Raw genomic sequence first — 14534 nt, 5'->3', positions numbered from 1 at the left:
TCTCCCCCCTGCAGGGGGAGAGCCAGCTGTGGTTCCCCAGCAAGAGAAATCCCTGTCTGTAAGAATAAAAAGATATGCAATGCCCAGCAGTGGGACCGGTTAAAGGCCCTGGGTGTTTTTTAGAATAAACGTCATATGAAGAAAACGGCCCTGCAAATGCCAAAGGGAATTAAAAAAAAAAAAAAAAAAAGCCCGGCAGATGTGTGCAGGAACTGAATCTTTATTAGTCAAGAATAACAAAAGTCTCTCTCCTCTCTGCTATTTCCAAGTGTCCTTCACCTGCCCTTGAAGGTCCTGATGCAAAGCTCTGGGGCTCCTTTCCAGCTTAGAACTGCAGGGGGAAACTGGTACACAACCAGGCCAGGGAGGGAGAAAGATGCACACAGGAGAAGGGCAGAGATGAGAGGGTGCCGGGGAAAGGGGCTGCAGCCTGGACTCCGCCGTGTCCTCCCAGACCGCGCGATGACCTTGTCGCTACAGCGGCTCTGGCAGGTGATAACGGTGAGGATTGCAGGAGGAGAGAGGACCCGGGGGGCACTGGATGACGCTCAAATCTTCACTGCGGCCTCCACTCCCCACCTCAGGGAAGCGAGCGAAGGGGCTGGGGGACCCCAGTAAGATGCAGAGCGTGCACACGTGCTCAGGGAAGTGAGGAAGAAAGAGACAGATACTGCTGGCCAGAAGGAGAACAACAAAGCGGCAGAGACAAACATCTCTGTCAGGGCCGAGTTAGTTTGCAGGGGAGTGAACAGCTGAGACAATAATTAATACAAGTCCATTAATGCACAAAGCTGCAGGGTTTTGCAAGGGAGAGAAACGTGAAATGCACGGTACAAAAATCCTTTTATCCAAGAGACAAAGCCACCGACAGAGGCAGAAACAAAAGCTGCACCTTGCTTTAAAAAACTGCCTTCAATTTCTGGATTGCTTTGGTTTCTTTCTTTTGTTATGTTAATCAGTCAATTGGTTATTGTATTCTCAGCAGCTAATCAATCTATCTGTAGCAAAATCACTCAACTTCTCGGGCTGCAGCCCCTGCACTCTCTAATTTTCTTGGAGTCTCCTCTGGTATTTTCAGCCCCTGCCCTCCCTGCCATCTCCTCTGGTATTTTCAGCCTCTGTGCTCTCTGCCTTTTGCTGGAGTCTCCTCTGTATTTCCAGCCCCTGCCCTCCCTGCCTTTTCCTGGAGTCTCCTCTGGTATTTTCAGCCCCTGCCCTCCCTGCCTTTTCCTGGAGTCTCCTCTGGTATTTTCAGCCCCTGCCCTCCCTGCCTTTTCCTAGAGTCTCCTCTGGTATTTTCAGCCCCTGCCCTCCCTGCCTTTTCCTAGAGTCTCCTCTGGTGTTTTCAGCCCCTGCCCTCCCTGCCTTTTCCTGGAGTCTCCTCTGGTATTTTCAGCCCCTGCCCTCCCTGCCATTTCCTGGAGTCTCCTCTGGTATTTTCAGCCCCTGCCCTCCCTGCAGTCTCCTCTGGTATTTTCAGCCCCTGCCCTCCCTTTTCCTAGAGTCTCCTTTGGTATTTTCAGCCCCTGCCCTCCCTGCCTCTTCCTAGAGTCTCCTTTGGTATTTTCAGCCCCTGCCCTCCCTGGAGTCTCCTCTGTATTTCCAGCCCCTGCCCTCCCTGCCTTTTCCTGGAGTCTCCTCTGGTATTTTCAGCCCCTGTGCTCTCTGCCATTTCCTGGAGTCTCCTCTGGTATTTTCAGCCCCTGCCCTCCCTGCCATTTCCTGGAGTCTCCTCTGGTATTTTCAGCCCCTGCCCTCCCTGCCTTTTCCTAGAGTCTCCTTTGGTATTTTCAGCCCCTGCCCTCCCTGCCTTTTCCTGGAGTCTCCTCTGGTATTTTCAGCCCCTGTGCTCTCTGCCATTTCCTGGAGTCTCCTCTGGTATTTTCAGCCCCTGCCCTCCCTGCCTTTTCCTGGAGTCTCCTCTGGTATTTTCAGCCCCTGCCCTCCCTGCCTTTTCCTGGAGTCTCCTCTGGTATTTTCAGCCCCTGTGCTCTCTGCCATTTCCTGGAGTCTCCTCTGGTATTTTCAGCCCCTGCCCTCCCTGCCTTTTCCTAGAGTCTCCTCTGGTATTTTCAGCCCCTGCCCTCCCTGCCTTTTCCTGGAGTCTCCTCTGGTATTTCCAGCCCCTGCCCTCCCTGCCTTTTCCTGGAGTCTCCTCTGGTATTTTCAGCCCCTGCCCTCTCTGCCATTTCCTGGAGTCTCCTCTGTATTTCCAGCCCCTGCACTCCCTGCATTTTGCTGGTATCCATAGATGCTGGATTCTCCTGTAATTTTTTCTCTCTCTCCCTTGGCCCCTCAAGACAACCTGTTTTTTTTGGGATTTTTGTTAAACCAGCCTGTTTTAAATTCCTTCGGCCCTGCAGCTTCTGAATCCACAGCCAGCATCCAGGCACTTCATTTCCCAATCCCTGGAGGGCCTCCCGCCGTCACTGCCTCATTGATATGGAGCTCCCTTTGTCGAGCTGAATGCAAGCCCTCCCGCCTCAGAGAGTGGTCCCCGGGTCCTGAGAAGGTCGAGCCATCAAAGCGAGAGGAAAAAAAAAGAGACAGGGCAAGGGGCAGAGGAAAGGTGCGTCGGCGCTGCGCAATCTCTCAAGCAAAGAAATGCTAATGTAGCCCCCAACAAATCCTGCCCTGCAGCACCTGCCATAAAGCAAACTATAAAAGGGGGAGCCATCCTGTGCCGCCGGCCCGTGGCCGCTCTGTACAACTGCAGGCTCCGCTTCACAGCTCGGCCAGAGAAGTCGCCTTTATCTGTCTCCCTGTGCCCGTCTCTTCTGATCCTGGGCCTTGGGGGGTGAGAGTCACTTTACCTGCCTGATACTTCCATCAAACGTCTGACTCTTCCAGTGCCAAACCACCTGACAGCCTAATCTGCCAGGACCTTGGTTACATCCAACACCAAAAATGTTAAAAAAAAAAAGTTAACATTTATGCACTGAGCAAAAAGGAATGGAGGCTTCAGTCAGAAAATATACAAATTTTTAATGCTCCGGATTTTTCCTCCATAAATACAGCCCCTCCCCAAATCTCTCCCGATTAGAAGACGTACCAACCCCCTACCCCCCCCCCAAATAAAACTCTACTGTATCGATCAATAACACATCCCAGCCTCGGCCTGCAGTGATGTCCGGGGGAGGGGAGGGGGAGGGGAGGGGGGCTCCCCAGTGGATGTTGCCAAAAGCGGGGAGCAGCTTTCCACTGCTCAGGCAGGGGGGTCCATGGATGAGGTAGCCCAGGGCTAGTTTGTGGGGGTCTCTCTCTCCCCCTCCCCGAGCCACAAGAGCTGATGTTTTGAACTACTCAGGGGGATGCTCCGGATTACGCAGCGACAAGGAAAGTCCACCAAGGGGAAACAAATAAAGGACTCCCTTTTCGTTGCTCTTCTAAGTGAAGTTTTGGCTTGAAGCAGAACCCCCCCTTGCACTGAGAAAGTTGAGGAGCAGGTTTCAAAAGGAAGGCCCCAGGTTCTCAGAAACGGGCTGAGCCGGTCCTGGTTTTACCCCCCCCCCCCCCCACCCCGATGCACTAAGGACTGGGTGGGCCTGTCCCCCACGACCTGGAGCCATCTGCTCTAATTCACAGGATATGGCACCCCTGGGAGCAAACTCGGCACGAGAGCCAGCAAGTGACGGGGAGCGGGGGGCAGAAGACAAGAGCCAGCACCATTTTGCTCCATCAAAACTCCCCCCACCATGGGTGTGAAGTCATTCGCAGTCCCCACCGATGTTTCACAGTCCTGCCGGCAGAGACCTCTCGCTCACCGCGCTGCGACCCAAGCAGCGCGGGCCAGGAGCGGCCCAAAAGCCAACTCTGCTAACTTTCCTGTCCTCTCCCCGCCCTCAGAAGAACTTCTGGTCCACCCGGAAGTGAGATTTGGAGACATCCTCCGGGCTCAGGTAGACAGAGATCGACTTGCCTTGGTTCTCCGTTACCAGCTGCTGGACCTTCTCAGCAAAGCGGCCCTCCTCCCCGTCCACCCTCCCTCCCTCGGCCGGCCCCGCCACCCCTTGCCCCTGACCCAGCTTCGCCGCGGCCTTGGCCTGCTCCACGGCCGCCCGCAAGTGTTCGGTCGGCTCGGCCCGGGCACAGGAGAGCCTGCGGGCGAGCAGCAGCGCGGCGCTGTCCTGCAGGGGCTCCAGCAGGTTGCAGCAGGGCAGGAAGTAGTTGGGGCAGGACCTGTTGATCAGGCAGTGCAGGAGGTCATCCAGGAGGCCCAGGAAGAGGTGGGCCGCGTTCTCCTCCCGCCCCAGGAAGCTGGCGGGCAGCCGGTCGCAGGCCCAGAGCATCGTGGTCCTGATGTGGTAGGGCCTCAGGGCCCGGGGGCGGGAGAGGAGGCGGAGCACGGCCTTGCAGGCCTGGAAAGCCTGCAGGAGAGGCTCCGGGATGCACCTCTTCAGCTGGACCTCGCTGCGGGAGAAGCACAGCCTCCACTCCCTCTCCGCGTCGCCTCTGCCCCCCCGAGAGCAAGCGGGGAGAAGGTAAAAGCCTCCAGCCGCCGCCGCCCCGGTCACTTTCCCGTCCCAGAAGTGGCTCCTGTTCGGCCAGGCCAGGGCCACCGCTGGCCACCCCTTGAAAGACACCACGGGGACAAGGTCATAGAGCACCCGGCAGCTCCCGGCCGTCAGCAGCACGGTGGTCAGGCTGCCGTTCCTGTCCACGCGCTCCACCCTGGGGAGGCCCCGCCGCGGGCGGCTCCCGATTTCCTCCATGGCCGCGGCCACCGCGCCGCAGAACCAGTCGGCCACCTTGGCTGGCGAGAGGTAGAGGCCGGCGTTCGTGTCGGCCAGGGGGTCTCCGGCGCAGCACAGCCCCCCCCACTTGGCCAGTACGGAGGAGTCGAAGAGGTGGAGGCCGAACCAGGTGTGGCCGGGGTCGCAGTGACGCATGTCAAGGGCCACAGGCTGGCCCCGCTCATGGAGTTTCAGGGCCGGCACCAGCAGAGTGAAGTCCAGGTCGTAGTCGGGGCCCCAGGCGTAGTCCCCCAGGTTGTCAGGATCCAGGTCAAGGGTCCCCTCGCGGGCGCCCCCCGAAAGCAGGAGGTACTCATTGGTGACGGGAAGGCGATGGTCTTGTTTCTGAACGAGGCCTGAAAAGGGGGGAGGGGGGGGGGGTAGACAGAGAGGGAGTGAGATAGGAGGGAAGGGAGAAAGATAGTAACTGTCTGTGCAAGATAACTGCTCCTCAGGCGCTTAATCACAGCCTTCCCACTGTAGGACCCCTGAGCTGGGAGCCGAGCGGAGATAAGCCCCCCACCCACCTCACCCATCCTGAGACAGCGACAACAGGGGGTCCTTTTCACCCCTAGACTCTGGGTGAATGGGCGGGGGGAGGGAAGCAGGAGCAATTCCTCCTAAAAATGATAGAAAAAAACTGAGCCAATTTTGTGTCTGCTACCATGGTGTCCGGCAGGCGCGCATGTATTTTTCCCCTCTAAATTAATACATTCCTGGTTTGTTTGGAGGGGGGGGGAGGGGGTGTGTGCGTGTTAAAAACAACCTGTCAGACACAGCTGGCTGTGAACCCCTCCCGCCACAGTCCTGGGGTGCGGAGGCTGCTGGAGGACGGGTACGCAGAGGGGCAAGGCCACGCCGCCTCGGCTTCTGCAGGAAGGGGGCTGCGAAACTGCTGTGGCAGATCCAGGCCACAGAATCCCCAGACTGGCTTACAAAAAAAAAAACCAAAAACCACCCAACACTGAGCCCATGAAAGCGTCCGAGTTGCCTCTTGGGACCAGTTCCTTCAACCGCTGGCTACAGCAAAAGAACTGGGCCTAATTTCCACAACCTTAGCAGGACTGTCACAGTAAACGTTCCCTCCTTCCTTAAAGCAGGCCCCGATTAGCCCAGTTTCAAAAGGATGGTAAACCGGATCGACTTTCCTTAGAAAACTAGAGACCAAACTTCCAATGTACCTTTTCTTTCTAAGATCATAGAGGGGGGAAAAAAAAAAAAAAGTTGTTTGTGATCAAGCTCGCTAACATTTTGACCCAAGCTCTCCATCCTACACCATCCGTCCGTAGGCCTGGCCTTTGCAGGGACGCGGCTTGGGTGGCCCTATCCCAGGAGATCGGGGGTGGGGCGGGCAGACCCAGGCCCGCAATCGTTCCTGATCCCACCCGGCACCAGCGCCGCCTTGGACTCTATTAAAAATCGTGTACCATCCCGGCGGCTCTGGGAAACGGCTCTGTTTTTATCCGGCAGATCGAGATACTCCAGCGGCGTGTCCCGCGAGCGTCGGTTTCGGTTTAAAACTTGTCTCTCTCCCCCCCCCCTCCCGGCACGGGATTTCAGCTTCACCGGGCACTCGCGTTACGGACGCCTCGCAGCGGTGGCTCGTTTCGTTTTGCGAGGAACCCACGACCGGTTTGCGCCGGGGGGGGGGGGTTCTGGTTAATCTGCTGGAGCATCTTGGTTTAAAGAGCACAAACTGAAACCTAATCCTTCCGGGACTGAGGATCAGTAGGGTCCAGTCCACTCTCTAGGTGTTTTTTCCCGAACGAACGGGCTTCCCTGCTCCATCCGCGCGGTGGCAGCTTTAGGAATTAAACCCATTCAAAATTCTCCGTGAAGCAACACGTTTTGGCAGGCGTGAAAAGACGTTTTGGGGGTTTTTTTCCCCCTACTTATGGTTTTTGCGCCAGATCTGATGTTATTTGAACAAGGATGGACCTGCAAACTCTGGGCCATTCATTTATCCCCCTCGAGGTTAGATTACTCAGTAATGCCCTTCACCAGAGCTGCACCACTCGCTCACCGAGTCGCTCACAGCGCATTCAAAGCGCCAAAAGGAATTGCTCGGGGCAAAGAAATCCCATTGCGTCGCTGCTTTTGATTGAGCTGCATTGCTTGCCCGTAACCTATCGGATTAAAATCTCACGCCCAGCTTTTAAAAGCACCGTCTGCAGGCAATCAAACAGTCCGCCAACCCTCTGTGACCCCCGTGAGCCAGCTCGCCTGCTGCGCTCTCCCCGCAGGATCCTGCTTTCACTTCCCTCCTCCCAGAGCCGCTCCCATCAACCGGAAATTCTTAGCCCACTGGTTTTGGGTTAGTTCTGATTTTGGTTTCTGCAATTGTTAAATATTGTAAACCATCTTGACGACACGGTATCGATTAGTAGCCAATCCAATTAAATAAATAATAATAAAATACTACTCATAATTATGCATCCCATGGAAGGAAGAGATTCGTAGCCCTACAGCACTCAGCGGGGGCTGGGGATTCAAGGCTCAGGATGATGAAAGGTTACCATGGGCCACTGCAGTGCTTAGGCCAAGGATGGGCACTCTCTGCTCCTCGGGGGGGGGGGGGGGGGGGGGCTGCAAACGGTTCAGGTTTTCAGGATATGCCCAACAAATACGGATGTGACAGATTTGCACACAGGGGAGGTAGCGTGCATGCACACGCATCTCATGAATATTCGTTAGAGATATCCTGAAAACCTGACCCGTGTGTGACCCTGGAGGACCAGAAGTGAAAACCACTGGCCCATGGATGTGAAAAAACAAAAATATGAAATCCGTCACAGGCTGCCAGAGAGAGCTGAATGCAGAAGGAAAGCACGGAGCCCCATCCCCAGAAAGAAGTCTCCACTGATAAGAGGTGTCCCTAAAGCAGAGAGAGAGAGAGAGAGAGAGCGCGCACGATGGCTCTCTCAAGCAAGCCACCCAAAGCTTACAGCAGATAAGGGTGCCAAGCCACGTACCACAGAGCGTTGATAAGCGTGCCAAGCCACGTACCACAGAGCGTTAAGCGTGCCAAGCCACGTGCCACAGAGCGTTGATAAGCGTGCCAAGCCACGTACCACAGAGCGTTGATAAGCGTGCCAAGCCACGTACCACAGAGCGTTGATAAGTGGGCCAGGTCATGTACCATAGATGTGACATTAGTAAGAGTGGATAACAAGCGAGCCGTACCATCTAACCAGACATTAGATAATAGCAGAACTGATAACAAGGGAACCATGTGACGTACCAGAGAGGCGATGTTAGCAACATTTGATAATAAGAGAGCCGTGCAGTGCACCAGAGATTTGACACTAGCATGAATTGATAATAACCGAGCCGTGCACCAGAGATTTGAGATTAGCAGAGTAGATAATAAGCGAGCTGTGCCGTTAGCAAAAGTTGATAAGTGGGCCGAGCAACCAGAAGATCTGGTGTCAGCAGTGTCGATAATAAGCAGAGCGTGCCACGTGCCGGGCATTTGATGTTGGCAGAGCCGAGAGCGGGTGCTTCTCTTACCCAGCATGGAGAAGATGAAGTCCTTGGCGCTGTGCACCTCCAGAGCCAGCCTGTCTCCATAATCCCGGGCTTCGTATTTCCCCAGCTCCTGGATCAGTTTGTTTATCTCCTCGATCCGGGCGGCCGAGCAGAAGTCCAGGTCAGTCAGGGGTCGGGCTGCCGAGGGCCGGAGGCCGGTGGGAGCTGCAGTGGATGCCATGACCCTTGCCCCCGCTGCTGTCTGGTCTTTCACACTTTCATCGTAGACTTGGGTGCAAATGGGGGGGGTGCTCAGCACCAGGTGGCCTTAAACACAGAGTCGGGATACAACTTTAATGGGACCATGGGGGGGGGGGGGGGGGCACTGCCCTGTTCTCTTCATCCAGCTCTCATCAAGATGCCAGGCCTCTCTCCTGACTCCCTCCCATCAGGGATCCCCCCACCAGGCCTCTCTCCTGACTCCCTCCCATCAGGGATCCCCCCCACCAGGCCTCTCTCCTGACTCCCTCCCATCAGGGATCCCCCCCACCAGGCCTCTCTCCTGACTCCCTCCCATCTGGCTCTCATCAGGGATCATTCCCCCTTGCCAGGCCTCTCTCCTGACTCCCTCCCATCAGGGATCCCCCCCCACCAGGCCTCTCTCCTGACTCCCTCCCATCAGGGATCCCCCCACCAGGCCTCTCTCCTGACTCCCTCCCATCTGGCTCTCATCAGGACTCCCTCCCATCTGGCTCTCATCAGGGATCACTCCCCCTTGCCAGGCCTCTCTCCTGACTCCCTCCCATCAGCGATCCCCCCACCAGGCCTCTCTCCTGACTCCCTCCCATCAGGGATCCCCCCCACCAGGCCTCTCTCCTGACTCCCTCCCATCAGGGATCCCCCCACCAGGCCTCTCTCCTGACTCCCTCCCATCAGGGATCCCCCCCACCAGGCCTCTCTCCTGACTCCCTCCCATCAGCTATCCCCCCACAAGGCCTCTCTCCTGACTCCCTCCCATCAGGGATCCCCCCACCAGGCCTCTCTCCTGACTCCCTCCCATCAGGGATCCCCCCCACCAGGCCTCTCTCCTGACTCCCTCCCATCAGGGATCCCCCCCCACCAGGCCTCTCTCCTGACTCCCTCCCATCTGGCTCTCATCAGGGATCACTCCCCCTTGCCAGGCCTCTCTCCTGACTCCCTCCCATCAGGGATCCCCCCCCACCAGGCCTCTCTCCTGACTCCCTCCCATCTGGCTCTCATCAGGACTCCCTCCCATCTGGCTCTCATCAGGGATCACTCCCCCTTGCCAGGCCTCTCTCCTGACTCCCTCCCATCAGGGATCCCCCCCACCAGGCCTCTCTCCTGACTCCCTCCCATCTGGCTCTCATCGGGGATCCCTCCCCCTTGCCAGGCCTCTCTCCTGACTCCCTCCCATCAGGGATCCCCCCACCAGGCCTCTCTCCTGACTCCCTCCCATCAGGGATCCCCCCACCAGGCCTCTCTCCTGACTCCCTCCCATCAGGGATCCCCCCCACCAGGCCTCTCTCCTGACTCCCTCCCATCTGGCTCTCATCGGGGATCCCTCCCCCTTGCCAGGCCTCTCTCCTGACTCCCTCCCATCAGGGATCCCCCACCAGGCCTCTCTCCTGACTCCCTCCCATCAGGGATCCCCCCACCAGGCCTCTCTCCTGCCTCCCTCCCATCAGGGATCCCCCCCACCAGGCCTCTCTCCTGACTCCCTCCCATCAGGGATCCCCCCCACCAGGCCTCTCTCCTGACTCCCTCCCATCAGGGATCCCCCCCACCAGGCCTCTCTCCTGACTCCCTCCCATCAGGGATCCCCCCCACCAGGCCTCTCTCCTGACTCCCTCCCATCTGGCTCTCATCGGGGATCCCTCCCCCTTGCCAGGCCTCTCTCCTGACTCCCTCCCATCAGGGATCCCCCCCACCAGGCCTCTCTCCTGACTCCCTCCCATCTGACTCTCATCGGGGATTCCCTCCCGATCTGGCTCCGATTCAAAATGAAATAAGGTCACTCAGGGCTCCTGCAGCAGTTTGCTCTGCCAGCCACCTGCACAGAAGGCCAGCAGTGCCTTTAACAATCAACAACAGGTAAAACAATTCAGGTGCGTGCGATTTCCTGTTACCTGGTCAGGTCCGAGGAGCAGCCGGCGTTGGAAGGGGTTTCGGGCAGTCTAAAGTTCAGGATCTCAGCTGAGAGATCAGGCGAAAGCAGCAGGCGCCGGAATCAGCTCCCACCCTCGGGGGGGGGGGGTAAGGTAAGGTATGGCTCTCGCACCCCTCCAGGAAGCGCTGGCTCCGGGTCACCGGAGGCGAGGCAGACCGAGCCAGCCCAGTCCTCTCTTCTGGCCCCGGCTGCGTGCCGTGCATGCAGTTCCTGGTTGTCATGCGGGCGGCGCCCTGCCACTCTCCCACCTCAGCACCTGAGGGTGTGGCAGCCCAGCCCCACCCCCTGCCGCCCAAGGGATCATGGGAAAGGAAGTTCGCTCTCCTCTGCCCTGCCTGCAGAAGCAAGCACATGCACTGCCAAGTAATTCATAAAGGGATTTTAAAAATAAAAAGGTTGAAAAAGAGTCGAGAAGCGTTCTTGGCCTGACATCTCTCTCTTTTCCTTAGCTCCGTCCATCATCCACTTGCCCGGACATTGCTCCTAGTTTATGAACCTGAAGATACTGACGACCTAGCTGAACTCTGCAGCACCAGATTCTATTTTGAGATTCAGTAATTGTTTGGAAGCAATTTCAAAATGGTTGGTTGATCATAACCAGCTTTGTGGATTTCCAGGCTAAAGCATCCCTTGCTGAAGCTGCTTAAAATTGCCAATGTTTTTCCAAAACCATTCCAAGATGGCTACTGTTTTGGATGTGAGGTTGGTGTCAATACATTTGCAAGTTGCAGCTGCACAGCGTTTACTTGTGTCATCTGCATGCTCTTCGTCAATCGCATCATGCTTTAGAAAGAAATGACCCGCGATGGCTTGTCCTGTGCTCCGATTGCCAGTCGTCTGGATTATTGTGATACTTTGAACCAGGGGCACACTGTGACTTTTTATTTATGTATTAGCTTTTTTTATACCGGTGTTCGTAAAGGTACATCACGCCGGTTCACATTATAACAAAAGTAGTGAAATTACATAATAACAGGGAAAAGGGATGGGGCAACATAGTGAAGCACAGAAGAACAGTTCAAAAGCAAGAACAAAACGTATCAAGAATATAACGAGGTGTAAATAACACAACTTTAGCAAAACGACTGAAGGAGCACAAATAGAAAGTAGTGACTAAGGTGCAAGATGCTGTATCAGACTAAATGACATTTCAAGAGAATATCTCAGTAATGAGGAAAAAAGTATTCCAGGCAGAGGGGCTGGTTTGAGCATTTTCAAAAATTAGGGCTGTAGAGAGAAGCAAAGAGTACCAGGGACTGAGCAGGATCGAGCAGGGAAAAGGGAATGGGAGGGCAGGGGTTCCTAAGGGTGGAGAAGTGGGAAAGGCAGGGATGGGGTTCTTGAGGGTGCAGAAGTGGGCATCATAGAGGCATAAAAGAGAGACTAGTCAGGAACGGCTTGCCGAAAGAGCCATGTCTTAAGTTTCTTTTTGAATTTAATTGAGCCGGATTCCAAACGGAGAGTCGTGGGCAAAGTGTTCCATTGTGTTGGGCCAGCGCGGTTTCTGGTAGAGGAGAGGTGTGCAATTTTTAGAGAAGGCACTTGCAATGTGCCTTTATGGACAGTTCTTGTGGGTCGGCTACGCTGAACAGCGCTAAAGGGTGTGTCGAGCCAAAGGGAATTATGAGCGTGAATACATTTGTGAATAGTGGTAAGAGTTTTTGTAAGTTATTCTATAGGGTATGGGGAGCCAGTGAAGGTCCTTAAGGATAGGGGTGATATGGTCTGATTTCCGGGCATTACAGATGATTCTGGCGGAAGCATTTTGCAAAATTTGCAAAGGTTTGATTGTGGCGTACGGGAGTCCTAGAAGGAGAGAGTTACAGTAGTCAAGCTTTGAAAGCAGGGCGCCTGGATCACAGTACGGAAATCTTGGGAGTGTAGTAGTGGCTTGAGTTTTTTCAGGGTATTGAGTTTGAAAAAGCCACTTTTAAGTATAGAGCTCACATATTTTTTCATGTTTAGCTGTTTTACTGAAACGTTTTCAAGCCTTACTGCATCCCAAAAAGGCAAGACTTCCCTTGGGTAAATCCATGTTGACTGTATTCCATTAAATCATGTCTTTCTATATGCTTTACAATTTTGTTCTTGAGAATAGTTTCCACTATTTTTCCCGGCACTGAAGTCAGGCTCACTGGTCTATAGTTACCCGGATCGCCCCTGGAGCCTTTTTTAAATATTGGGGTTACATTGGCCACCCTCCAGTCTTCAGGTACAATGGATGATTTTAATGATAGGTTACAAATTTTAACTAATAGATCAGAAATTTCATTTTTTAATTCCTTCAGAACCCTATTTGTGATGAAAAGGTCTGGTTTTACCTGATCCCATGGAATATCAGTTTTTCTTTGTGGGTCTATTTTTATTGTTAGTTTTATTTCTTGGATTGGGTTTGTATATTGAGGTTTCTGGTGCTCCCTTAATTTCAGTTAATTCCGCTTTATAATGGGCTAATTCTTTTCTCAGGACATTTAGTTACTACCATAAGAAGCTTGCTGGGCAGACTGGATGGGCCATTTGGTCTTTTTCTGCTGTCATTTCTATGTTACTATGTGGTTTTGTTTTTTCAATGTGGTTTCTTTTTTTTTTGTTTCAGTTTAACCTTGGAAGGGGTATTTCTATGGGCAAGGCCTGTTTTGTTGGCTTCACTTTTATTGTGTAGTAATTATAATTTGACTTAGGACTCGATCAGCCTCTCCAGGCTGCTTGGGTGAGGTGGGCACCCTAAGCAATATTTTCCCTGTGCTGCTGCTGCCAGTGCATTGAGGGATTTGTAGTCCCTGGCTCTTCAGTGGGTCTCACAATGCACCAGGGCAGGTGGTGGCAGGGAAGGAGGGGAAAGTCAGAATAGACATTTCTGGCTGTTCCTGTCTCCTCCCCAATCCTTTGGGGCATGCTGACATTCACAGTCCATCAGAATCAGCTGTTGTTCCTTATGTGTGGTTACCATGCTGGTGGAGGCTACCGGGATTAGTAAAAATGCATTTCCCATGGCATTTCTGGCTCCGCAGGTGCACACGAGGACAAAATATCTATATCTATATATATCTTCTGTCGCACAGACTCTGGTTTAATCTATTGGAAGTTGAGGCCTTTACTGTAAGAGACTCTGGTTAATTAAATCATGACAAAACTGAGTTTCTCTGGTACAAATGCCTACACTTGTGCTTTGACTGCCTCCTAAATTCAAATTGTGTCTCAGATTATTTCTGCCAGGGATGAAGTTAAAATCTTGGGTGTCTTTTTAGTTAAGGCCTGCTTTGTCTCTGACACTATTATATTAAATGTGCCACTCAAAGTAAACCATACAACGGTGGCCATCTGTGTTAAATGACTCTTATAATTCAAAGAGGATAATCTTGGGGACCTTCATATACGCCTACCACACACCATGCACTGTGATATGAGTGCCTTCACCACTCTGGTCCAATACTCATACATTTGTGTTTAAATGCAAATAAAATGCCCTCTACATATTGTGGCTTGATGTAACTCTTGGAAAAGGGAATGATGATTCATCCAAAATCCAAGCTTGTCCTGACACGGATCAGCATTTGGAAAAATAAATCTGCTTCAGGGTTTACTTTCTGCCGTTATGGGTCTCCCATAAAAGTGACAGCCCTTTTATACCATGCTGGACACCCTGACAGGGCCGCCCTAGGCGGTGGTGACATCACCCTCATTGCATCCCCTCTCTCCCCCCCCCCCCCCCAACCTCCGAACACGTCTGAGGACGTGCGCCTCTAGACCGTTCCAGCTCTCCGAGTTACCCCTCGCCCCGCCTTCCTCGCCATCCTGCTTCGCTTTCGAAAGTGCCACCCTCGTGCAGGACCTTGGTGCCCCGTGTGGCCCTTGCCCCTGAGGCACATTCGTTCCAAACACGGAGCCGCGTCAGGACAAGCTTGGACTTTGCATGAACCAAGATTCACATTTCCGTGATGAGCACTGGGCATTTTATTTGAATTGAAATAAAAGTATTGGGCACGAATGGACTTGGGGTGAAGGTACCTATCACTTTGTATGGTGTGTGGTAGCCAAGCATGAAGATCCCCATAATTATCATTTTTTACATTTTACATAGGGCTTCTAACTGTGGCGCATTTGATATCTCTTGTTGCTGCTTAGATGAATCTCTTACTCGCTTT

At 53.8% G+C, this 14534-nt stretch overlaps 1 protein-coding gene and 1 long non-coding RNA gene across 2 annotated transcripts; one reads left to right on the top strand and one right to left on the bottom strand.

Annotated features, from left to right (window-relative positions):
- Positions 1-2965: 2965 nt before the first annotated feature.
- On the bottom strand, positions 2966-10485 carry TMEM102 (transmembrane protein 102). Its single transcript, XM_029579422.1, has 3 exons — positions 10349-10485; positions 8244-8528; positions 2966-5089 (listed from the first exon to the last, which is right to left on the bottom strand). Exons 2-3 carry the CDS (start codon positions 8440-8442, stop codon positions 3843-3845), a joined length of 1446 nt encoding a protein of 481 aa, XP_029435282.1. The 5' UTR covers positions 8443-8528; positions 10349-10485; the 3' UTR covers positions 2966-3842.
- Positions 10486-10654: 169 nt separating this feature from the next.
- Positions 10655-12339, top strand: LOC115077176. The gene is made up of 2 exons (XR_003852970.1): positions 10655-10752; positions 10839-12339. It is a non-coding gene; the product is annotated as an uncharacterized LOC115077176 (long non-coding RNA).
- Positions 12340-14534: the final 2195 nt, after the last annotated feature.

This window comes from Rhinatrema bivittatum, chromosome 16 (genome assembly GCF_901001135.1).
Source record: "Rhinatrema bivittatum chromosome 16, aRhiBiv1.1, whole genome shotgun sequence".
In the NCBI taxonomy this organism is placed as follows: Eukaryota; Metazoa; Chordata; class Amphibia; order Gymnophiona; family Rhinatrematidae; genus Rhinatrema; species Rhinatrema bivittatum.
This window is presented reverse-complemented; position numbering and strand designations above follow the sequence as displayed.